This window comes from Neltuma alba, unplaced genomic scaffold (assembly GCF_004799145.2).
Source record: "Neltuma alba isolate B1F8T4 unplaced genomic scaffold, ASM479914v2 tig00012630_pilon, whole genome shotgun sequence".
Lineage (NCBI taxonomy): Eukaryota > Viridiplantae > Streptophyta > Magnoliopsida > Fabales > Fabaceae > Neltuma > Neltuma alba.
In genome coordinates this window covers 45794-71801 of record NW_021637070.1, presented here as the reverse complement: position 1 = coordinate 71801, position 26008 = coordinate 45794, and the positions used below count along the sequence as shown (strand labels likewise).

General features: G+C 35.6%; 3 protein-coding genes across 4 annotated transcripts; 1 reads left to right on the top strand and 2 right to left on the bottom strand.

Annotated features, from left to right (window-relative positions):
* Nucleotides 1-320: 320 nt before the first annotated feature.
* Nucleotides 321-1810, bottom strand: LOC114729393 (serine/threonine protein phosphatase 2A 59 kDa regulatory subunit B' eta isoform-like). Its single transcript, XM_028916391.1, has one exon. It carries the CDS (start codon nt 1644-1646, stop codon nt 336-338), a length of 1311 nt encoding a protein of 436 aa, XP_028772224.1. The 5' UTR covers nt 1647-1810; the 3' UTR covers nt 321-335.
* A 282-nt stretch (nt 1811-2092) lies between these two features.
* Nucleotides 2093-15701, bottom strand: LOC114729392 (probable thimet oligopeptidase). Of its 2 annotated transcripts, XM_028916390.1 has the most exons (23): nt 15560-15701; nt 13598-13782; nt 13324-13445; nt 12585-12748; nt 12225-12315; nt 11872-12051; nt 11143-11223; nt 10443-10523; nt 9444-9536; nt 8366-8446; nt 8135-8297; nt 7859-7979; nt 7688-7760; nt 7088-7195; nt 6426-6523; nt 6272-6317; nt 5772-5868; nt 5100-5173; nt 4904-5008; nt 4739-4825; nt 4251-4585; nt 2364-2669; nt 2093-2159 (listed from the first exon to the last, which is right to left on the bottom strand). In XM_028916390.1, the coding sequence occupies exons 2-21, from the start codon at nt 13752-13754 to the stop codon at nt 4475-4477; spliced, it is 2133 nt and encodes a 710-aa protein (XP_028772223.1). In that variant the 5' UTR covers nt 13755-13782; nt 15560-15701; the 3' UTR covers nt 2093-2159; nt 2364-2669; nt 4251-4474. The 2 variants fall into 2 exon arrangements, with proteins under 2 accessions (XP_028772223.1, XP_028772222.1); XM_028916389.1 differs by lacking the exon at nt 15560-15701 and having other exon boundaries at nt 13598-13806.
* A 5204-nt stretch (nt 15702-20905) lies between these two features.
* Nucleotides 20906-25572, top strand: LOC114729396 (signal recognition particle subunit SRP72-like). Its single transcript, XM_028916395.1, has 6 exons — nt 20906-21177; nt 21277-21422; nt 22680-23032; nt 23642-23738; nt 23837-24118; nt 24288-25572. Exons 1-6 carry the CDS (start codon nt 21036-21038, stop codon nt 25281-25283), a joined length of 2016 nt encoding a protein of 671 aa, XP_028772228.1. The 5' UTR covers nt 20906-21035; the 3' UTR covers nt 25284-25572.
* The last annotated feature ends 436 nt before the right edge of the window (nt 25573-26008 follow it).

Here is a 26008-nt window from a genome sequence, read left to right as displayed (position 1 = left end):
GCTAGAAATAATATATTTATAATGAATTTAGATATCAGAAATGCCTGTACAATGAAGAGGGGTTTAAAGCAAAGAAAAGAAAACAATGCTAGGCCCTTGGGATGCCGGCCATCTCCCACCAAAACCATTCTAAATTGCTTCCATAACCTTTCTCACTCTTCTTTCACTCTTTATAAGCCTTCCTCATAACCAGAATTGTTCAGACCCACTCATGTTAGCAACAACAATTAGTAGGAAATCAAGTGATGCAAGAGGTCTCTCATATTCTAGAGGCCTAAAGGTCTTCTTAAAACAAAGGAAAATAGGAAATAAAATCTGCAGGATCACAGAGATCGCTAATGTAAACCCCCATCAAAACTTAACTGTAATGCCCACTTAGAATCATGATGAGGTGAAACAAACAGGAGCAAAACATTGAAACACCATACCTGGAAATGTGAACTATTCAAACACTGTGCTATCCGGCGAAACAATGGCACCATACAACGTTGGAATTCTGGAGATTGAGTTGCTTCCAAGACTTCTTCTAACTCACTCAGGAACATCACTTCTTTTGAACTATTTGTTATTGGCCAGTACTTCAACAATCCCCGGATAATGGTATCAGCAAGCTTGCAATCTTTCTCCACGAATTGGGTAATGCAATAAGACAATTGTTGATGGTACATAGCTAAGCATTTTGGTTTGTGCAGGGGAATAAGTACACGAACAAGAAACAGTTTATGCTCCTCTTTCAATGGTAGTGCAAAACCATTGATGATGCTCCCCAGAATTTCCAAAAATTCAGCAATTCCATTATGCTTCTCTGTCTCAAAAATAAAACGATAAAAGATGTTATTGATAGCTTTCCTGATGAAAGGGCGATGAGCCATGAATTTCCCGTAAATGCGGTGCAGAGTCATTTTTAAATATTCCCGTTCTCTAGGATCTTCAGAGTCAAACAAATCCAAAAGCTTCACTATGAAGGACTGATCAATATATCTTTTAGCCAACTTAGCATCCAGCTCAGGTGATGCCACAAATCTTAGAAAAAGCTCATACACAATTTGCAAGTGAGGCCAAGCAGGATCCATGGAAGGCTCCTCGTCCTCCACATCTAGGGCTTCAACAAACTTGTTCTCGCGCGGCTGAGGACTAAGCGTCCTGAATATATTTACAGACACCATTTTTACAACTTCTTGTATTACAATTTCTGGGAACTTACCACTGGCAGAAGTCACATAGTCTACCATTTCTACCAAGGTCTGCCGCTTAATTTCCTTTTCTTTGGTGTGCTTCGTTGGGTCAGTGAAGTCAAACACAACACAGCACATCTTCAGCTTTTTAATAAACAAGTTCAGCTTCTCAGAATTAGGAACATCCCTGAACGCAGGTAATGCTTCATAAGAGGGAGGCACCGAATTCCCTGTCAGATTTACATTCACAGCCTGGGAAACTCTGTTACCATGATGCTGTCCTGCATTTAAAGCAGAATAAGGGGCTGCCAATACGGAAGAATTTCCAGACTTGCTGCTCCCAAGATCATTGTTTCTGTAGGTAGACGAAGCATTTGAATGAATTGCAGGGCTTCCACTTCCACCTTGTTCCCGATATTCAGTGGATTTAGACGACTTTCGAGGAAGCTTACTGAATATTTGTTTGAACATAATTCATAGAATTAACACCTGCCAGAAATCTGAAATACTAACCCCTTAGGCTTGTGCACCACACGTCTTCGTCTGTTGTGCCGAATAAACCAATATTCATGTAACCTTCCTCAATGACACAAGTTCATGTGCTGAACTTATCACACACATCTTGCCCGAATGTCCCTCAATAGATAAAACATATGATGGCCGCATGAAATCCCCTGTTCATCTGGGAAGCAGAAGGAAACCCACTTCTCTAACCATGGATCAAAACCTAGTCCTCAAGTATTTATCTCATTCACTGAAACTCATCGATAAGTACAGCTTACAAAACGAGTTGACGAGATAATTGGTCAGAGAAGACCAAACCTTCGGACTAGATTCAGAAACACGGCAACGATCAGGAGCAATAATCTTCACGGTGCTATTCAAAATTCAGAATTTCAACCACAGTCCTCCGTTTCTTCGACTTGAGACGAGAGAGAAATACGAAGAATGTTCCGCTGATTCCCCTTTCTGTCCTTCTGTTTCCTGAAAAACAAAAGATAATTTTTCGAACAATCTGCAGAGAATAAAATATATCCCAGCAAAAAATAAATTACTAAATAATAAAATAAAGAGGCGAACCCGGAAAAAGCACATGCAAATGCAAGCATCCAGATAACTCAGAATAACGCAACAGGAAAAAAAGAAAAAAAAGCGAAGAAGAAGAAGTAATTATAGGGTCGTATATACATAGAGCAAACACGGCTTAATCTTCCTCGTCGTTGTTTGTTGACCCGGAAAGATATTCATTACCAGCACGCATTAAAACATTTCCTCTGATTCAAATTCAACCATTCTTCTCTTTCTTTGGGATCCGTTTGGTCGCCACTCGATGGTCAAAGCTGAAGAAAACAGCGACGAAACGAGCGAGAAATGCCCCAGAAAACATCAATTGGCCAGGACACAATTCAAGACGACACTGTCGTCGGTCACATCAAAATCACGCGTTCTGAACGTCAATGAAAGGAACTTCGGCTCGGATTGAGATTGAAGGCCCTGGAAGAATAGCTTTTGTGGTTAGCAAAAGCACAGGGAAAACGGAGTGTAAAACTGTCAATATTTTAAGCTCGCCACGGAAAATTCACAATAAATCGTGTATTTTTATGCATGTTTTGGATTTGGATTTGGCTTTGGCATCCTTTTTGGTTTCAATTTTTGGTTGGTGAAACTGAAGGAAGACAAAAGTAGAATCGAGTAAACACAAAAGAAGATTGTCATTTTTATTCTTCTGGTAAAAAAAATAAAAACTAATTTTGGGAACATTTAAATTCCCAGCAAATATTAACAGTTCAAATTTTATTACTGGGGCCTTGCCGTTTGAAAACATGAGCGTTGTACGGTAAAGCTAATGAAATGTAAAATAAATTTAAATTCTAACTACATTTCCCAAAGGAATGAGCATATTATGCTACTGCTATCCCTACTATAAAGTATTTTCTAGATATTAATTAGCCGGTTAAAAAAATATATTAAGTTTTTTTAAAAAAGTAAGATATTAGTTAAATTTCTAAGATTTCATATAATCAAGACCGGAAGAAGGACATGCATATACATGTACACCATTGTGTAAATTTAGGGAGAGGGGAATTTGACTGGAAAATAATAAATTGGTAAGCAAAAGGAGACTTTTCTTTGAGGTCAAAAATTATTTTTCTTTAAAAAAATGGGGGAAGATTATGCATTTTTTAGCTCGAAAGACTACGGAGAATTAGGCTTTCCTTGACATGGCATAATTTGAAGCAATCATCATTGTCCGCCCAATGGATCGATCGATTTCACAAAAGAGAGAGGAAAAAAAAAACCCACCAACCAACAAGAAAAAGCTACATGTTCGTATCTATATGCAATTAGAAAATTTGTTTTCAAAAAATAAACTATTTATTCATAAGTATAGCTCAATTTAAACTTACACTACAGCATTCACATTTAGTTAAAATAAAATAAGTAAATGTTAAGACAAAAAGGAAGGCTGTACTGAAAAAGAGGGGGGGGGAAAGCATCATAGGCCAACATTAAACAAACAAATAAATGAAACAGGAACAAATACAAATAAATCTGAGGTTCGCAAACCCATGATTCCTCTACAAGCCTAGCGCATATACCTAGGAAAGAGTATCATGTTATATAGAATAATCCAGCTCACATGCAGGAGGGAATGTATAAAGGTAGATGACCAAGAATGAAAAACATTAGCATTTAGCTAATGGTTGTGCACACGTGCTCCTCTGCTGCCAGAGGCACCGCATCTAAAAATATGCCCCAAATCATCTCACCACAACACTTTTTCTCTCCACGACTCTCTCTCTATATATATACACTTTCTCTTTCTCTCTCCCTCTCCCTCTAACCTGTCAGGGGGAATCTAATAAACATAGGATTTAACAGGTCATCCACGCCCAAATCAAGTTTCAAACAATGACAATCCAACGGCACAAACAACTTTAAAAAAAATGAAAAGAAAAGAAGACAAGTACCTAGAGTATTTACACTTTTCGCCTGGGAAGTAATAAATCTCCAAAAAAACTGGAGCTTGAGTGGATGTTTAAAGTGATAAAAGCTAGCTACGGACTTATTTACTTTGATAAATTTTTATTGGGTCAGCTGGTATTTGGGTGCTTCTGGGAAAAAAAGTAAAAAAAAAAAAAAAACTGCATAATTAACCCAAGCATATAAATTTAACTGCACAATTATCATAACATCTTATCTTTATCAACGAAGCTCAATAAATGGACAAATTTATAGGCCAATAAATAAAACCAGGGTGTAAGGTAATGAGCCGACAGACGATACTCTCAAATTCCCTACAAAGTACAGTTGGCTCTGCTATTGATATAAGCCTGAATTGACGGTTCTCTTCCCAGAAAGGCCGATAAAACTTCAATGGGATCCTTTGATCCCCCTGGGGCCAATACCTGCCGATATGGTTTAATCAAATAAGCAAATAAAAACCTTCACCGATACGCGAGAATTTCATTAGGTAACCCATACAAAGCTGTATGACAATTTTAACGCTAGTAACAAATAATCAATATAGCTCTTCGGGAAAATGCCATAACATTATGTACCTTGTTCCTGAATTGCATGCCAACGTGATGGTTTGAATTTGAAACATCATTGCCAAATTTTGAGGCAAATATATCAGCAGCAAAAGCCTGGACATTTCATCATGAAGTTTTAAAATGTTGAGATATGTGACTATGGTCTTTGATGAAGCAGTGAGTTACTCGTACCTGGCTCCAAATACGACTGTAGCAAGCAGCCTCATAGCCTATGACACTGGAAGGAAAACATGAAGCTGGATTGGTTCCTTCTAACATCGGCAAGCCTAACATCACCTGGGAAATGAAAATTGTACACATCTTTCTTCCATTTTTTTTTTCCATTCCACAGTATGAACTCAATGTCGTATACCGTAAATTTATGTACCTTAGGGTGAAGATGCTTGAACAACTCTAGAATGTCTACATTATCAGCAGAATGTATGATTTGATCAAAAAGACCTGTTAGCAAAAAATCATGTGTCAAATTGGAAGTACTATTGACAGATTCTCTCCATCAACAAACAACACCAAGTTCAATTCCTACTCAAAAGAAAAAATAATGGAGAAAATAGTAAGCATCTGACACCTAACAAAAATTGTAAAACCTTGAATAAAAATTACATGGGCCGAACAATGAAAATTTGCCCAGTATAATAACCATGAAAATTACTACGTGCTTTGTATGACATACAGCAGAATACTGTTTCACATTCTTACGACTAGAACATTCAGACTCTAGCATGCAATAGAGGCTCATAGGTATCCAAAATACTCGTCCTTGGAATTTTGAACAGTGTGAATCGAATTTACAAAAAATGAACAAGTCACATCCCAATAGATAAAAGCGATTCAATCACATTTTATTATGAAAAATGCCACAACAGAGACAAGGGAACTAACATTTAAAATCAACGATACATTTCCAATCAATTTTTACTTCTAAGCAGATTTCAAGATATTCAATAAAAACACTAATTATCAATTACACAACTAAATACATAACATAGTGATACCAAATATGAAGTTTAATTCCATGATGTAAAATGATATAACATACAGTAAAGAATCTCTTGCTTTAGTTTGAGTGCAGAAAAAGAATTCCTCCATCTTTTAATTGATTTACATACGTCTTCCTGTAAGGGCTTTGTAATGTCCTGCAGCTCATTAAATCAATGTAACAATTAACAAGCCTAGAGCGCGATCAAAAGAAGTATTTATTAGACCCATTTCAGATGATTAATGATAGTTTTTGTAATGCCCGCAACTCATTAAATCAATGCAACAAGTAATAAGTGCATAGCGTGATCAAAAGTAGTATTTATTAGACCCATTTCAGATGATTAATGGCAGTTCCAAACTGTTTCAGGGTCATGCAATTAAGAATGCAGTGTTGGAGACACGATTTCTGGTGCAGCTGGCCCCAGATAAATCAGACACACTGCACAGTGAGAATGGTACGACTCTAAAATATCAGCAATAATCATCACTCGTTTCAGGTGGAGGGGACCAAAATCATTAAAGACTTAAATCATGCAGTGAACGGACAGCAAAACCCACCTGATAGAATCCACTTATCAATTTCAAAGAAGAGCTTTCATAACACCTGCAGTTTTTCACAAGCATGAAGAATGAACTTGGGTTCAAAAAAAAGACCGGTGAAGTCCTTTTATTTTTAAACCATTGAAGAAATATTGATTGAGTGATTGATTACCAATTTTCTAGCACCTGAGCAGGGATTTCCACAAAGTCAGGATCAACACGCAGCCCAGAAAGTCTAGAAAATGATGCGCGATTGCAGATTTGTTGAACCTAGCAGTTTAATTTGAAAAGATTCCATAAGAAAAATATAATGTGCACAAACAAATATAAATGGAAGTACAATCAATGAATAGTAAAAATTTAATAATGCTCTGATTCTTATTAATTGAAAGCTGAACAGTTTGAGTAAAAATAGGGTTGAAGAGCAGTGGTCAACGATCAACATCCAATGAAAACCAATTTTTCTTGAATATAATACAAGGTCAGGAAAATTAATAATAAAGGCCTAACTAACTGACAGATAGATAAAGGCGTAACAACTAAATAAAAAATGCTTTCTGTAATAGGCAAAAAGAAACAGTTAGATAAGAAAGATATCATTGATAAAGCATTTACTGGAGTAATAAACACCAATCTACCCTTCCCTTTTGTAACTTGAGTTGCCACAACAATAAGGAAATTGTTAAAGTTCCCCAGAGCAGGATGTCTCTCATTCAGCAATTTTTAATTTTCTTCCCTTTTTCCCCAGAAAAATTAATCATAATGACAACAATGATAACCATAATAAATTCAATAACTCAGATTAGGGAACCATTTAAGACGACAGCAACATACCACGTGCCCAAACTCATGGAGAAGACCAACCACTTCAGAAAATCGCAATAATCCAGAATTACTGCCAGCATCCCTTTGACACTGAGAGATCAATAATGCAACTGGAACCTACATACAGGAAAACATGATGGAGGGATATATTTTTATCCATGTAATTGTCAAGATTCAGTGTTTAGGAAAATAAATAATTAAATGCAAACCTAACCTGTACATTCAACAAATTTGCATGAGATGCATGTTAGTGTAGTTACAAGTTAAAAACAAAATAACAGACCATAAATACATCACACGAATCATAATCATCCATGCATGAAATTATTTATGCAGGAAATTTCTCAATTAGAAGTTCTACTTTTCTTTTAGAACAAGACATGTGACTATTGTATTTGTTAATTGACATTATAGCAACAGATCCTTGCTTCAGTTCCTGATTGCAATGTTCAACACAAGTAAATCTGTAAAAGCAGTGATAGAAATATGGCATGTAAATAATCATTACCATGAGACAACGTTTAGAGGGGAGAAAATAGAGAACTCTAACATCGAACCTATTGCTTTGAATCAGAAAGTTAGGAAATCAAATGTTAAGCAAAAATTAACCTGCCGCGCCTGACTGATTGTTGAGGCATTGTTTTGAAGAGCCACCACACAAGTATGGCCATATTTACCTTCCCTGTTATAGTTTAAAAAAAAAAAATTAAATCACTTTTCCAACTTTCTAGCAAACATAATTTACTGAAACTCTGAAATATCAGGTAATAGGGAATAAACCTTGCGTACAAATCAAGGTAGCAATAACCCAATAATTCACCAGAACCTAAATCAAGTACTGAGAAAACACGAACATCAGAATGCCAAACCTCAGCACCAACAATTTCCTCAAACCTTAAACCTGTGTGTTTGGTGAAAAAAAATGAGACATAACAAGAAAGAGAATCAGCATGCATTATAACAAACCCCCAAAAAAAAAAGGTTAATAAATTGAATATCTGGTGGTCAGGGCAACGAAATACAAGAAGGCTAATAGATAGTCAGATATAACAATACCAAATATATCTTGGAGAATTTTGAAGATCCCAGATAGAACTAAACTAATTGGAAAGTATTGTTTGAGCTCGATGAAATCCAGACTATAATTCTGCTCTTCAACTCGTTTTATGTAATACGGTAAATCCTCAATTCCAAATGGAAGCTCTCCTTCTTCTTTCTTCTGAAAACACAACAAATTGTAATCAGAAGGAATAAAAGTACAGAAAATGCTTTAAAAAATGTACAAACCTTCATATTTTTCAACAAATCAAGTTCCTTCATGGCCAAGTCATCTAAACTGGATGATATCTCTTCTAGGAACTCAAACACCTGGATAAAATTTAGAATAGGTCCGCATCAAACAAAAAGCCTCATGCAAGAAGTGAAGGGAAGAAAATATAGGATCACAGGAAGAAGACAATGCCTTCAATTCCTATCACATTTTCCTCAGAGCACGCCCAACACAAACAAGCCTGTACTGAACATGCATTGATGAAAATAGGCTTTTTTATACATTTTTACCCTGTAAAGAAATATGACTTTATCAATGATCATGAATATTTATTATACTTCCTCCGGCCCTCAATATATCTTTTAGGAGTTTCGCTTGGTCATTAATATAAGATGCTTTATAAAATTCGGTGAAGCATTTATGAATTATTTCCAAAAATGCCCACATATCTAATTGATTCATTTAGGGGCATGTTTGACTTTAAGGTTCAAAAATGGAAGTCAATAGTTTTAATTACGGGTAATTTGGGAATATTATAGTAATTTTTGAAGAAATCAAGACTCTTAACCAATTTTAACCACCTTTCTTAATCTGTGTGATTCAGCTAAAATGCCTAATAAATAGGACCAGATGAAGCATTCCAATTCAACATAACTGCATATGCTGTTAGTTGTTCATCTGATGAGCACACCACGCAGTAGGCAGAAATGAAATAGAAGAAAGATAGCAGAAATAAGAGCAAGAAATGTTTTGGACTGACTTAATGTTCAATAGATGCATTTTTGACTTAACGTTTACCACCAAATTTAAAATGTAAACACAGATAAACTGAAGACAAAAGCTAAACCAGACTAGAAAGACAAACGGTTCACATCACGGTCTCCACATATCCATATCACTCTTTCTCCTTTCCTCTTCCACTGACCAGGCATCCCGAAATGAAATGCAATACAAGTTACCATATAGTTACTTGTCATGAGAATCCAATGAAAAATTATTTTGACTTTAATTAGAAAAGCATTTTCCAACAGAAACCCAGTTCATAGACCTCTAATTATAATCACATTACAACATGTCTAGTAGAACCATACAAACCTTTGTAGGTGTCCTCGCCATCCTAATATCAACAACATATTCAGCATAGTTTGAATACCCAAGTAACCGGGCATATTTATGTCGTTGTTCCACCTGAATCATACCAATGGAATATGCATTAACAAGTTTATAACATGTATCATAATGAAAATTCAAGAAACAACACAGCAACAAATACATAATCAAGGATCATATAAACTCAATGCCTAAATATGCTCATGTGAATACGATATGCAATTCAAAATTTAATCAAAACAACTGTTCTACAAAGTTCACAATTCATATTTTTAAATTTTGTCCAAAAAATTCAATTTTCTACGAATCACAAATGAGTTCTTTGAATTAGAGCATATATAGAATTATACAATCACCTGGAGAATTCGTCAAGGAGCATTAGAGAATGTTATTATTTGAAGACTAATTAAGTTGTTTTAAATAAATATTATCCTACCTTGTCTGCCAAAGAGGTGGGAGAGGATTAGGATGTCTCTAACTTCTTATTTTATTGGGATTAGATTGGGTGTTGAATTACTGGATTGTAGTCAACCATAACACAAATCTCTCCCATTCGTATCAACAGATTCTGCCTTGAATGATAAAGGGAGAAAGCACAGAAACATTTTCTTTGGTTTCCTTCAACACCTCTAAATTTCAGTTAGTCACGTACATATATCAATGTTCAATGACCCGCTAAAAAGGCAGTTTCTGGTATTTTAGTACTTCGTAACATTACCCAACTCATAAAGTTGCTCACAAATCATTAACTTGCAACGAAGCTAGCTTTTGGTTTATGGTTTTTTACTTCTATTTCCAAATTCCTATTAGCAGTCTAAGTACAATTTCAATAACAAAAAGTCGCTTATAATTCAATTACCCACTAGAAAAGCCAATTTTGGGTCAAATAACCAATAACTTCAATGTTCATGGCTCACAATTGGCTCATCATTGATATTAGAAATTGAAGTCCTAGTAGTGATTGATTCCATTTACAAAAATTACCAGATTTTCCAAAAGTGAAAGATTGACTTCTCCAGATCTCTTCCCGTATGCTCTAGCTACCATCCGCCTTGTAGTTCCTACCTTCACAAACTCAAGGAAATATTAGAGATCATGTGAGTAGAAGTTCTCAACATAAATGGTGATATACAAGAAAGATGTACCCACCACCATGACAAACAATAGACCTAATAGATGCTATACAGAAAAAATTAATATTTCTGCTTGCGCACATGAAATAAATTCAGAATCTACAGTGACAATATGATTACTCTTAGTCAATCCCTTCATTACTGTGGGCGCATACTGTTTGATAACTCACATTTTTCAACAGAATTAGTTGTAGGTTTCATCTTGGTCTAACCAAGAGTTTAAGAATGATAATCATCTAGTAAAGTATTTATAAAATTACAATCGATTATAAACAACTCTTTTGGCAAAATCAAGCTCGAAATAATATTCAGTACTTCGCATCTACTTCCAGGCAGACTGTCCTTCTTACAACTGTATGAGACACTTGACCTATTCCAAATGGCAAACCACTATGAAAACGAAAATATCGATTTATAATAGATATGGTTCGTGAACCTCAGATGCCTTGTAGTATAAGGGGATACAAAAATCAATATAGTGCCCTGCGATAATATAGCACTCAGTTGACAAAGCAACATGCAATCACTTATCAATACTTCAAATGCGATACCTTGCAAAGTTCAAGTACAGCTGCAACATGATGACTTCTCAAAGAGATCTTCACTTTTCCGTCTTCAGATTTATCTAAAGCCTGTGATGGAATCAGTTTATTCCAAGTTTTAAAACTATAATTCTTCAAGACAGAAATGTTCTTTTTCTCAAGGAAACTCAGAACCAGAGTAGTGAGGAGTGCTCATATTAATAGCTCTTTTTGAGCAGAGTTGAATTTAAAAAAAAAAAAAAATCATATAAAGCTTATCTTCCCGACCAATTAAATCATTTACGTCCAGGAAGCTGAGAGGGATCTGGTTAACTGTGAATTAATAAGGATTTCCCAGATAGTTTACTATAATCACAAAGGTTCAAAATATTTCGTGTCCAGGAAGCTGAGAGGGATCTGTTCAATTGTGAACTAACAAAGATGCCCTGGATGGTTTACTATAATCACAAAGATTCAAAATTTTCTCAGAAATTCAATTTTGCTTGAAATTTTTAGGAGAAAAAATTTCATTGACAATATATTTTTCTTCCATTCAAAGGAGAGAATTTCAATGAAACATCCATTATATGTCTAACTCAATAAAACGTCCATTATATGTAAGCACTCACTTAGTATTTTACTTGTTCTAAGGATCACAATGGAGAAAAAGTTAATTTTGGAGACATACCATCTAAATTTCTAAAGTCACTAAAAGTTTTGTCAGAAATAAAACTAAAGGGAAGAAAAATCATACTAAACCTTGAGAAACTCTGGAGGCGATCCAGCTAACTCTGACTCATTGAAGAGAAGAAAACTGCTATCGTCGCTAAGATTTTGGACATATCTTAAGCTTAATTCATCAATCTGAGCTCTTAAACGCAGTAACTCTTCTCTCTTGGTTGCAGTGAGGTTCAATCCATTTCGCTCAAAGTCTCTCACCTGTCACTGATTAGGCAAGAATCAAGATCTGGATTTTGTCTTTCACATGGATAACATTTTGATATATAAAATTGAGTTTACCAAAACGTAATTAGGTAGGACAAAAATGTTTATTTTCTCAACAAAATCTCCTAAAAATATTATACTATAATTACAAATAGAAATTGTCTTACCAGAGTTTGAACAAAGCATTTGGCTTCAGCACTCATCCACTCCCCCCTTGCTGCAAATGCCTTGACAGCAAGATATACATCTTCACGTTTGCTGATCCGATTTCATGGAACACTAATATATTTAGTTCTATAATCATTCTATTGAAGAGAAAGTTAAATCTTTAATATCTTGTAATGACACATATTGAATAAGTCACGGAAAACCAAAAACTTAAAAAACCGTAAGTTTTCCTTTCTTTTGCTTCTGGTAGAAAAATAAGCATAGTAGGGAAAGCTATTATAGCATTTTGGTTTTTCTTCACTTTGTAGATTACAGTTAAACGTAACCACCACATATTCCCATAAACTAATCAACCAAACCTGCACAAGTTAAGATGAGCATCTATTTTTCTTTCTGCTTCTGCACTAGCTTTGCGTACATCCTCCACAGAAGATACCAGCTTTGGAAAAACACAAGATTGTATCAACGGGAATTGCTGTGCTTCAAGTTCTGCTAGAGGTGATATGACGTTCATGTATGTAGCCTGCGGTTTTTGGCCACTCAATTAAGTCAAGCAAGCCTAAGAAAACAATTTACGGTGACGACTAAAATAAAAAGGGGGGAGTAAAGTTAATATCAACAAACAGAAATGACAACAGTTATGAATTTACCAATGGAAGCAAGATAGAGGGAAAATAATTAGGAACAGACGCATACACATACAAGAAAGTTGAACAGAGGATTATATCCTTAAAAGTTCTCAGCAAGAATATGCCACAAATAAAATGCCGTTAAATACACCAACAGTGCATGAAGAAGCTCCCTCATGAATAGCATCAAAAAAGATTAAGAAATACTACTTCCCGTGTTTAATATAAGAGCTCATTTGGCTTTTATTTTGATCCTAATTATAAGACCCAATCCACTTTATCTCTTATATTTATCTATTTTTTCCCCAAAATAGTTCTAACCAATTTACTTAATAATCAAGGATATTTTAGGAAAAACAATACCTAGTTACTACAAATAACTAACTTAACTAGTTTTCTTAATCTTCTCAAATTAAATTAGTTAACTAATTCTCATGTTAAGCTGAGCTAGTACAACAATTAAGAGTACCTTGTCAAGGGGGACTGAGGCAACAGCATCATGGACCTCTTTTGACTTAGCAATGATTTGGTCAGCCAACTTAAGAATCTCAGATTTTGATAGGTTAATACGCACATTGGAACCCGGAAGATCTACAACGTTACGAAAGCGATTTCAGAAACAAATAGATATTCATTTAAACTATAACTAAACCAAAAATTATATATAAAATTAGATCACTGAAGCAAAACAAGCCAGACGGCTTAAGTTAACTCCAAGATAAGAAAGTAAGAGATAATTGGACCTTTTTTCCTTCGATTTTTCTCCTTATGATGCTTGATGGCGGTGATGGCAAGGTTGACGGCAATTGCAAGTACAGCTGCAGCTCCGGTGAAGGCGAGTAGGCTTCTGTCTCTCTTCTGCCTGACCATTTTCTCACTCTTTTCTTCACTTCCCGTCATTTTCTCTGGTCTTTTCTTGGTCACCAACCTGCCGAGCGCGAGGGAAATTTGTTTAGCTTTTGGCGGAGTGAAATGGCAAAATTGAAATTAACGCGTACGAAGAAATTCCAAAAATAAATGATGTAATGAATAGCAATAAATAACTAATACTACGTCCGATCCTAATTATAAGAGCCAGTTGACTAATTTGAGGAGGTTAAAGAAGTAAGTTGAGTTAGTTATTTGTCCTAAATAGGTGTTGTCTTCTCTAAAATATCTTTGCTAATCAAGTATATTGACTAGAACTATCATTGTTAGAAGGGTTACTTTAGAAAAAAAATATGTAAATATGGGAGACAAAGTGGATTGGGGTCTTATATTTAGGACCAAAATAAAAGTCAAATAAGGTCTTATATTAAGAATCGGAGGTAGTATATTACTTTGTTATGACGTTATTTAAATTTTAATATTTTTTATAAAATTATCAAATTATATATATTGTAAAACTTATATATTTTTAAGTTATTTTAAATCTAAACTTATTTTTTTACCAATCATCCAAATAAGTTTTAACTTTTAAAATTGAGTTCTTTATAAAAGTTAATCTAAACAAAATCACATTACAATTTAAAATAGAAATCACATTATAAAAAATGTTGGCAAAAAAATTAAAATTTAAATTGCAAAAATAAAAAAATTAATTTATTATTAAAAAATTTTAAATAAATAAAAACCTTAATTAATTGTTTTTACTTAAGGGAAAATCATAAAATAAATAATTTTTATTAGTAAAAAGTAATAATTATTTTCTTAAAACTATATAAAATAAATAACATAATAAAATAAACAGAGTGATTATAAATGAAATAAATAAAAATGTAAATATTAAAATATGAGAATGGAGACGAAAGTTATGACAATTGACAAGGTAGCAACAAAGTTAAGAATGAGGACAAAAACTGTGAGGGCAGAAAAGGAAAGAACAAAAGAGCAGGTGAAGGAGATGCAACCTAACGTTGGAAGCTAAACAATTGGCTTCTCCGGTAGTGAGCCTTTTCTTCAAAAGCCAAATGAAAATGAAAGTTGATCCGAATAATGTTTGAATTGGCGATAGAAAAAATAATTTATTTCTAATTTAATTTTTAAAAAAGTAAAATTAGGTAAAATTCAATTGAATAAGTTGAATTATATTTATATTAAAATTTTAAAAAATTAATTTGTAAAAATAATATTAGTAAAAAATTATTTAGATTATGACAAAGTAAAAGTAAGTTTATTTTTAAAATTATCAAAATAGGTATGAGTTTTAATAAATAATAAAATATAATTTAAAAATAATTTAACATAATACAATGAATTTAAATTTAAATTAATTTAATATGAAGAAATGAAATTTAATAAATAAATTAAATTTTAAAATTTTAAAAAAAATATTTTAAATATAAAGTGAAACAAGATGCAACTCGGTAAGAATGGGCACAGGAGGGAAGAAGAAATATTCTGAGGAACTATCAAGAACTGTAGGTGGGGGTGGGACTGCGATTCCAGGTGATCAGAAATTCCGAGAAAGCAAGCACGACGACAAACAGGGCAAGTATCGTTTTGGTCAAAGTTGAGCCAAACATGGATAAATGCAAAGCAAAAGAAATGGTCGCAAGGTAATTTGTCTGCATCTCCTCCTAATTTGAACTCCTCCTTGCGTATCAGACATATGGTTTTCTCTCTCGTAATCGCCTCCCTTATTTCCATATTCCTAACCACATCACCATGATCATCTTCAACCCCTGAGATTTTAGTTATCTTTACACAGATTTGTGGAACCTGACTACGGTTTCGCAGATGATGTTGCGCTCACCCACGATAAATGGAGTCAGCAGCAATGGTGGTGGTGGATGGAGTTGCCAATCAACTTCAGTAGCTGAATGGGAAGCGTAAGGTATGGCATCTTCAGTGGCTGGGCTTGGCATCTTCGGCGACCTCAGTTGCATAACCGTCCTGAATTAAGCTCCTCAGACTTTAAAAGGAAGCTCTAGCTTATTTTCAATAAACCCCATGTGTCATAAGCCTTCCCACATATTGGATTAATTTTCAATCAGGCTTGTGTTAAAATTAAGGCCAGCAAACGCTGACCCGAACAGGCACAAAATGGTGATCCAAACACACTCAAAGACTAATGAGACTATGACGGGTAAAAGTTTAAGGGTGTGTTTGGTTGGAGGGGAGGGGAAATGAGCCCCTCTCCTCATTTGGTTAAAAATTTTGGAGGGGAGGGGAGCTAAAATGTCCCCTTCCCTCCCCTCCCTCCCCCCATTTTGACTCCCCTCCAAATTGGGGGTTTTTGGAGGGAAGCCAAAATTTTGGACCATTATGCTCTTATGGTTTTTTTAATATTCCACTTCTACCCATAAAATATATTATTATAATATTTATTTCAAATAAAAAATATATTATCCTAAGTAAAAAAAATAAAAAATATATACATTATTATAATTAAAAATATATTATAAAAATTATTTAAAAATAAAAATTATTTAAATAAAAAATTATAATATTATAAAATTAATTGTTTTTTATAAATATATTATTTATTAAATATATTTTAAAGCTGGAAAAAAAGATAGCCTAAAGAAAATAAAATTTCATTTTTCTTAGAGCATATAAAATTTGTTAATTTGATTATTTTAAATATATTATTATATTAATTAGAATGAAAAATTACTATACCAATTTTTTAATACACATATTAACATGATAAGAATGAATTTTGATTAAATTATATAATTTAAATTAAGATGTAAATTAATTTATATAATATATCAATAAAAAACATAAACTAATATGTAAGGGTAAAATGGTAAATTGATTATTACTATCCCTCCCCTCCCCTCCTTGAACCAAACAAGGGATCATTAAATACCCTTCCCTCCCCTCCTTTTTAATCAAACCAAACAAGGTGAGGATGAAACCTCCCCTCCCCTTCCCTACCCCTCCCTCCCCTTCCCTCCCCTCAAACCAAACAGGCCCTAAAGGTCCGTGATCCATACTTGTCCTCATTATAACATTATTTAGGCTGGTCTTTTTTTTTTTTTACAAAAACATAATAAAATAAAATAGTGTGATTATAAATGAAATAAATAAATACTAACGGGAATTGGGTCTAGCAGAAAGGGTTAGTTTCCCACAATGTGGTGAATCAAGGTTCAAATCTCTGTTGGAAGAGGTGCCCACATTTAATGTCTGACAGTACCTTGAATAAAATTGCCTCCAATAGAAGAATACCTATGCTTTAGCAAAACAAAAAAAAAAGTAAATGAAATAAATAAAAAAATGCACATATTAAAATATGAGAATCTAAGACGAAAGTTATGACAAGGAAACTATAAAAGTTGAGAATGAGGACAAAAATTATAAGGATAGAAAAGGAAAGAGGAAAAAAAGTAAAGAGAAGGCAATCCAACCTAACGTTGGAAGCTAAGGGTCCGTTTGAATTAACAATTAGAAAAATAGCTTATTGTTAATTTGGTTTATGAAAAAGTAAAGTTGGGCAAAAACTAAATTGGATAAACTGAATTGTATTTGGATTAGAATTCAGAAAAGTTAGTTTGCAAAAATGATATTGATAAAAAGTTGTTTAGATTATGGTTGAATAAAAGTAAGTTTGGTTGTAAAATGATCAAAATGGGTATGAGTTTTAATAAATAATAAAACATGATTAAAGAAGTACAATTTAGTGAGTGAATTAAATTTAATTTAATGTGAAGAATGGGAAAAAATTATGACAGAAAGCAACTGAAAGATAAGCTTCCTCCTATTTAAACACACACATATATAAACATAGCAAAGTGATTTATATTTGAAAATGCGCTCGCAACAAATGGGCCTCCGCAAAAGGAAAAGTTGGTCTAAAATGTTACTTGTTGTTATTATTATTACTCTCACCAACATTTGTTTGTTTATAATCACCCAGATATATATATGTATGTATATATTACAAAAGGGGATGGCGACAATTTGACGTGTGAGTGGCATAAATAGGAGAGATATTTGATATTTTGATGCAAAGATATTTTTAATTTGAAGGAAGGATGGCGGTGCGTGTCACTTTCACATTGGTGAAGTTGTCGTCTTGGGGTGAGTACTAGACCCACATGTGGAAATAAGCTCTTAAGATTTCAAAATAAGCTCCCTCTGCTTTTTTTCTTTCTTTCTTTCTTTTTTTTTTGCTACAAGAGAGAGGGCTAGGCCCAGAAGTTACAAAAGCTAATCAAAAGGGGAATTAAATCTCATAGACTCATCAGCAACGGGAGTGCTTAGCCAAAGAGGGCAAGAGTCCAAGAAGGTCGAGGTGCTTAATCCTCTTTTAACCAATAAATCAACTACTTTGTTTCTTTCCCTCAGAGTATGTTCGATCACTACACGCCATAGTCTAGCCAAGAAATTTTAGACCTGCCAATTTAGAAGGCTGTCCAAAGGGGAGACTTCCTGTCTTTGAATTAGAGGGATAATATTCTGGGCGTCTCTCTCCAGTATCACATTTTTCATACCCAAATCCCAAGCCAATTGCAATCCCTTATAGATCGCCCACAATTCAGCTTCCGCTACTTCACCAATTCCGATAGAGTAGGTGAAGCCTGCAATCCACAGACCATTATGATACCTTAATACTCCTCCATAACCAGCTTTGAGGGTAATCGAAGAAACTGCACCATCAACATTCAGTTTTACCCAGTCTTAGGTGGAGGTTTCCATGTCTAAAGCATAGAAGAAGATAACTTCCCTGGGAATTGAACAAGTCTTTCCCAACTTCGTAGAATGATGATTGAGGGCTCCTTAGGCTGTGTAAATTCTAGATTGAAGAGAGCTTCATTCCTCCATTTTCATATCCTCCAAATTGCTACCCCCCAAATGAGGTCCCAAGACCTATCTACAATAGCTACCAAGTCTCGCTTAAGGTTCATATCAAACCATTCTTGCAAAGTAGCAGCAAAGAAGGAAGTGTGGAATTGGGGGGCTTAGAATCTGTTTCCACAAGTTCCTAATAAAAGGATAGTCTCACAAGATATGTAGTGTGTCTTCTACTACCTGTTCACAATAGTCACATAATGGTGATGTATTAGCCCATTTGTGTCTCCGTGCTTCAGTGGTAAGTCTGTTTTGGAAAGGAATCCACATAAAGACTTGGATCTTCTCAACACCCTTCCAACTCTATGTGGCCTTATAAATTCTCTTGGAAGTCTGAATCCTCATTGTGCTCTAGTAAGTAATAAGCACTTTTGATTAACAAGGATCCATTCGACGCCACACTCCATATTAAACTATCTTTCCTTGCTATTTCCATCAGGGGAAGTTTAGTTATAAGAGTTTGCAAGGTATCTGCAGGTAGAATCGTCACTAATCTCAAAAAATCCCAGGTTCCATGCTCAACCTCTGCCACTTTACTCCTTTCTTCATCTAGGGAGAGAGGCCTGAGGCATATATCTTTGATTGTTCGGTCAGGTAAGAGCCATTTATCAGTGAAAAAGTGTACAGATTTGCCATTCCTTATGTTCCATGTTAAACCCATTTCAATAATATGTTGCTGCCGCGAAATAAATCGCCATAGCGAAGAATCCACTTTCCTAGCTGCCAATAAGTTGGTTTCATTCCTCGCCATACATCTATTGAAAAGAACATCAGCTCATAAACCTTGCTCACCTGATATGAGTTTCCAAGCTAATTTAGCTCTAAAGGCATCATTCAAGCTAGTGAGTCTCTTGAATCCCAATCCTCCTTGTAATTTTGGCCTTAAGACTTACTCCCAGCTTATGGGATGGAAACCTCTCTTTTTACTAGAGCTGCCCCAAATGAACTGTGGACGCTTAATTTCTGAACAAATAGAAGTAGGGATCTTGGCTACCTGCATATGATAAAGTGGAATGGCACCAATCACAAATTTAGCCAGAACAATCCTACCAATCATAGTGAGAGAATTTTCTTTCCAAGTGGCCAAACGGGTTTTGACATTATCTAATATATATTAAAAGGTATCCTTTGGTTTCCTCCTTCTGGTGATAGGAAATCCAAGGTACCTCCCTATTTCGCAAGAGATATTCATGCCAGTAACTGAGCAAATCTGATTTCTTATGTTCCTATCCACTTTAGGAGAGAAGAAGATGGATGATTTGTTCTTATTGATCCTCTCCCCTGATGTAGCACAAAACCGGTCTAAGCATGTCATCATACATTGAGCCTGACTTGCTATAGCTTCCCCCAAAAAGAAGTAGATCATCGGCGAACATAAGATGTGAGATTGCCAGACCATTTCCAGATATCAGAATAGGCTTCCATTCTCCATTATTTATAGAATTACCTATCATATGCGAGAGTCTATCCATGCAGAGCACAAATAAAAAGGGAGAGATAGGGTATCCTTGTCTGAGTGCCCTACTGAGACTAAAGAACTCAGTAAGGGAACCATTCCAGATAATATTATTCGAGATAGAAGAAACACAATTCATAATTAAGTTTATAAGCTTGTCATCCAACCCCACATCCATAAGAACTTGTTTTAGGAAGTCCTATCACAGTCTATCATAAGCTTTTGCAAGATCAATTTTCACTGCCATAAGGCCCTTCTTTCGTTTAGTGTTTTTCATAATATGCATAATCTCCTACCCTAGAATTACAAATAAGCTCCCTCTTCTGACTTATTCCCAACGTACGTTCAATCAGCTTAAAATTTAATAAGCCCAATACAAGATAAGCCCTCCCAAACAACACCAAAAAATTCAATTAGGCTTATCTTGAATTTAAGCCACATTTGCTGACCCACACAAGCACCAAAAAATTTGGCTTCTACAGTCATGAGCTTTTTTCATAGAAGCCAGATGAAGATGAAAGTTGATCCAACATACTTTCATTTTTAAATCACAGCTGGTAACTCGTGTCTCCAAGACACGATTTGGAGACAAAATGGTGATCCAAACACACCCGACTGAGGAGGCTGTGACTTGGGTGAAAGCTAAAAGGTTGGCCACCCAAGCTCATCCTCATTATAACATTATTTGGGCCGGTCTTTTATCTACAAAAAAAAGGGGCCTAGAATGGCTGTACAGGCCCAATCCATTAACAGGTTGAGCCCACATATGGGGCGGGCAATCGGGAAGAAAGGGGACTCTGGGAAATCCGAAAAGGGCAAAGCTCCTGGGTGGAGAGGACGAACGGCGTTAGTTGACAAGCTGACACAAAGGCGCACTGCTAGATCAATCGTCTTTCGTTGTTTGGCGAGCGAGAAAAGATTTGGTCTTGAGTCGGACTGAATCGATGGCTCCGAAGTCGAAGGATAAGCAGAAACCTGCTTCACCGGCGTCACAGCCTCTCCCTCCCATTGAAGATCTCTTCACCACGCTTAACAAACAAATACAGAGTTCTGCCTACAAAAATGCTATTAAAGTTGCAGATCAAAGTTCGTTTTGCACTTAGATTTGTTTTCAATTGCCGACCCTACTTCCCTCTCTTTCTATCTAATTTGCCTTTGTTTGGGATGTCTGAAACTCCTTTCCAGTTCTCTCGATTGCACCTGGCGATGAGGATGCGCTTCGATGCAAAGTTGTGGCGCTGATCAAATCTGATAAACCTGATGGCTTTCAAGAGGCACTCTCCACGATTCAATCTTCTCCGAGGTCACCGGCTGATTTCAATTTCCTGAAAGTATGTAAATTCAACTTCCATTGTGGTGTTTTGGTTATTGAATTGATTTTTCTGTGGGTAGAAACTCGATTATTTATCAATATTTGCTTGTTTTTGGCTAAGCTTGGTTACTACATTGGGCAATTTAATCCATGAGGCCATGTGGGAGTGCGATGAAAATGATTTTTAAGAAGGAAATCAACTGAAATTTCTCAATAATCAATGCTATTCAGACTTTTGAAAGCGGAGTATAGAGATGCTTGAGCTGAATTTAACTCAGATTTGACTTATCAAATTGAAATCTCGGAATCAAATGCACGTGTTTTCCGCAAATTAAGCGGATATTGTGTTGTCCCCTTACTCATGGCTATATATCTCCACCGTTGTGCAGAATTAGCATTGAGATGCGCTCTTTAAACACTCTAATTAGCTGCATCAATAAATGCAAAAAGGAATATGCTTGTTGTTAACATTAACATGAAATCGTTTTCCTCTATTTTGTGTCTCAGATTGAGTAATTTTAACATTGTATAACTACCATAGCTTTGTGAATTTTTATTTGTCTGTATCCAGCGATAGTGCATGCAATTTGTGTTCGAGGATGAGATATGATCAGGAACAATTGGAATTTGGAAAAATTCTTGATGTAGTACAACTACGGGGTTAACGCCAATTATCAATTAATAAACATTTACTGGGAACCTTCAGGGACTTCGTTATTAAACTAATTTTGGGCGCTATCAGGCCAATCCTTTATGATTAGATCATATTCCTACTAGGATATCATCTGAACTATGGATATTCTAGATGAATTCTTTCTTGCCAGTCCATGTTCTTATGCGTTTAAAAATTAAGAGGTTGTACTGTGTGCAAAACAAGAGAAAACTTGTATTTTAAGCTATAACTGTGAGCATTATAAATTTATAATATTCTTTTACCAGTAATGTAAAAGGTTTGAGTGCTTGAATATTTGGAAGAGATGAAGTGTACTTGCTTCTCTTTGGTGGATCAATGAATGTGTTGCCCTTATTCAAGCTTGTCAATTCAGTTGGCGAGACCATTTACTGCTCTGATATGAATGCATGTATGCATGTATTATATACGTATAGATGCATGCAAGCTCCATTTTCTTTTGAAACATCCATATATTTAAACATAAATGTTCTTCTCGATGATTTAGTTTGTGGAAATTCATTAGATGGACGCATCTTGCGTGCACTTGAGTGGAACAATGCTTACCATTGATATTTTTGTTTCCCTTTTGCTGTTTCTAAATAGGCATACTGCTTATACAGACAAAACAAGTTAAATGAAGCTCTGGAGTCTCTGAAAAGACAAGAGAGAAGTGATGAAACCATGCTCTTGGAATCCCAGATTTTGTATCGTCTAGGGAAGATGGATGCTTGTGTGGATAATTACCAGAAGCTTTATAAATCCAAGATTGACAACTTGGAAATAAATTCTGTTGCCGGCCTAGTTATGGCTGGAAGGGCATCTGAAGTTCAAGGAGCATTGGACATACTTCGGGTTAAGCCAACTAGTAGCTTTGAGCTGGCATACAACACTTCGTGTTCTTTAATTGAAATGAATAAGCACACTGATGCAGAACAACTCTTGCTGTCAGCTCGAAGGTAATACCCTTTTTTATCGTAGAAATCATAATAAATACGAAGTTTAAAATATGAGTAGATAACAATGCATAATAACTGCTTTTTTCCTGTTCAGTTGGTTTATAATACGTCTGTGGTAATGTGGTCTAGGATGCATTAAATAAACTTGTCAACACATGGCTGTTTAAGATAACATACGGAGTAAATTTAAGTAAACTTGGTTAACCAAAAAAAAAAAAAAACTTTTTCTTTAAGTTTCCATAAGCTTCTGGTTTTGGTTGTGATTCTTTTTTGGGTATATTTTTTAACTTTTGTGTACACTGGTTTATTATCTCCCTTGTGTAACCAAATGCTTGAAGCTATCTGTTAGTGTCGCTTCAGATTCAACAGCTTATTTCAATAGGCGTGGGAATGAAGCACAAGAGACAAGATGCATTTCATTGTTGATGATTTTTGTTTTTTAGACTTAGATTTCTCTTTTAGGTGAAAAAGCTTTAGATTTCACGCTGTTGTTTGTTTTGCTAGTCAGTTTTTCATCTTCAATACTATGTCTTCTAATACGCAATGAACTTGTTACTCTGAAACTTGGCATCTACATAAGCTAATATTTATGTTATGTTTGTTGTGTAGAATTGGTCAAGAGACACTTATGGAAGATAACGCAGCTGATGATGCTATAGAAATTGAGTTGTCTCCTATAGCTGTACAATTGGCCTATGTCCAGCAGGTAAATCTTCTGAAATCGCAATACTTATTTTTTCATTCAGGAAAACAGCTTTGGTTCTCAAGAGCCAGTAACTTCAATCAAGTGTGATGTATGAACAGCTTCTTGGGCGTAAGCAAGATGCTATGGAAGGTTATACAGACATAATTAAACGAGATCTGGCTGACGAATCATCAATTGCAGTGGCATTGAACAATCTTGTGTCATTGAAAGGTCCGAAAGATGTTTCTGATAGCCTAAAGAAACTTGATCGGCTTAAAGAGAAAGAGGCACCAAGCTTTCAGCTTGCTCATGGACTGGACTTGAAACTGTCTGCCAGGCAAAGGGAAGCCATATATACAAATCGGGTCCTTCTGCTTCTTCATGCCAATAAGTTGGACCAGGTCATTTTTCTTTAAAATTTTCATCTGATTTCTCTGTATTTTCTCGTCACCCTTTTTCTTGCTGATGCGCAAAAATGTGCCACAGTTCTTTTATTTCAAAATTTGGGTGACAAGTTATTTGGCATGTGAGCCTCTTTCTGATAACTGCTGTGTTCTATGGATATTATAGGCCCGAGAAATTGTCTCTGGGCTACCAGACATGTTTCCTGACAGTGTAATGCCCATTTTACTTCAAGCTGCATTGCTGGTGAGAGAGAACAGAGCCGGAAGGGCTGAGGAAATTCTAGCACAGTTTGCTGATAAGTTCCCTGAGAAGTCCAAAATTGCTTACTTGGCAAGGGCTCAGGTGGCTGCTGCTGCTGGCCACCCACACATTGCAGCAGATTCTCTGGCTAGGATATCAGATATCCAACACAAACCAGCTACTGTTGCCACCCTTGTATCTCTTAAAGAGCGTGCTGGTGACATTGATGGTGCAGCTGCAGTGCTCGACTCTGCAATTAAATGGTGGTCTAATGCCATGACAGAGGACAATAAGCTTGACATCATTATGCAAGAAGCTGCTTCATTCAAGATTAGGCATGGCAGGGAAGAAGAGGCCGCTCGTCTGTACGAGGAGCTTGTGAAAAGCCAAGGAAGCATAGAAGCACTAGTTGGGCTGGTAACAACAGTTGCCCGCATGGATGTTAACAAGGCAGAACTTTATGAAAAGCAATTGAAGCCATTACCTGGTTTGAAAGGTATTGATGTAGATAGTTTGGAGAAGACTTCTGGAGCAAAACATGTTGAGGGTTCTATTAACGTTAGTGTGGTTGAAACACACGAGGAAGGAAAGAACAAAACAAAAGCTAAGAAAAAGAGAAAGAGAAAGCCAAGGTACCCTAAAGGGTTTGACCCCGCAAACCCAGGCCCTCCTCCAGATCCAGAAAGGTGGCTTCCCAAGCGAGAGAGGTCAAGCTATAGGCCCAAGAGAAAGGACAAAAGAGCTGCTCAAGTGAGAGGCTCTCAGGGCTCTGTGAGTAGAGATAAGCAGGAATCTGGAGCATCTTCTAACAGCACAAATCCAAAATCAAACCAGGTAGGCAGCTCCAAAGGAGCTGCACATAATGCTGCCTCTGAGCAAACTAAGCCTTCGTCTAAGTCGAGAAAGAAGTCTAGGAATTAACTTGGATCCATGTTGTTACGTTAACAATTTTTGCTTGAGACCATTTGTTTACGCTGCTGCTTTCAATGCCTAAGCTGAGGGAGTCGGGGTCCATATGAAATGTTTGGGTTCAATTTTAAATCAAACCTTCAACTTTTTTTTTTTTTTTTTAAATTTCAGGAGATGAGAAGATGAAGATGTAACTCCCAGACCAAGAAATTATGGGCAAAATTGTCTTGCATGATTTAAATCTATGTAGGATTTGGAATTCATGGCGATCAACACCAAATTAGAAGCATTAGTACCTCTATGTTGCTTTTGCCTGGGGCTGTTCCGAAACTCTAACCACCCCCGCCCCAAAAAAAAAAAACAAAAAACAAAAAACAAAAGCACCCTTTCTTCTTCTTTTTTTCAATGGAAGGGGGAGGGGGTATGATTTGTTGTTTAATTCAAGGGAGGAGAATGGGAAGGAAAGAGTTTTGATGATTTTTTGTTTGATTCATGTGGAGAGAGGAGAGAACACAAGTAGAATGCGCCATCCCCGCCAAAACACCCAAATTTGGGGTGTGGAGGAGAAGAGAGGAGAGGAGTTCCTTTTCCTCCAATTTTCTTACACGAAATAATTTGGATTCTTGGATGAAAGAAGAGGGTGAGAGATGATTCGTGGAAGTCGTAATCAAAATCTTTAAATATTAAAACATTATATACATCCACAAAATTTTTTAGTGAAAATGAATGCTTTTCAT

What these genes read in the sequence shown, in the direction of transcription:
- LOC114729393 (XM_028916391.1), bottom strand. Translation starts at nt 1,646, where the DNA reads ATGTTCAAACAAATATTCAGTAAGCTTCCTCGAAAGTCGTCTAAATCC.
- LOC114729392 (XM_028916390.1), bottom strand. Translation starts at nt 13,754, where the DNA reads ATGACGGGAAGTGAAGAAAAGAGTGAGAAAATGGTCAGGCAGAAGAGA. An exon ending in GCTCATCTTAACTTGTGCAG is followed by an intron (nt 12,316 to 12,584) that starts GTTTGGTTGATT and finishes AAATCGGATCAG; the next exon opens with CAAACGTGAAGATGTATATC. An exon ending in TGGCGAGGACACCTACAAAG is followed by an intron (nt 8,447 to 9,443) that starts GTTTGTATGGTT and finishes AATTTTATCCAG; the next exon opens with GTGTTTGAGTTCCTAGAAGA.
- LOC114729396 (XM_028916395.1), top strand. Translation starts at nt 21,036, where the DNA reads ATGGCTCCGAAGTCGAAGGATAAGCAGAAACCTGCTTCACCGGCGTCA. An exon ending in CTGATTTCAATTTCCTGAAA is followed by an intron (nt 21,423 to 22,679) that starts GTATGTAAATTC and finishes GTTTCTAAATAG; the next exon opens with GCATACTGCTTATACAGACA. An exon ending in ATGCCAATAAGTTGGACCAG is followed by an intron (nt 24,119 to 24,287) that starts GTCATTTTTCTT and finishes TGGATATTATAG; the next exon opens with GCCCGAGAAATTGTCTCTGG.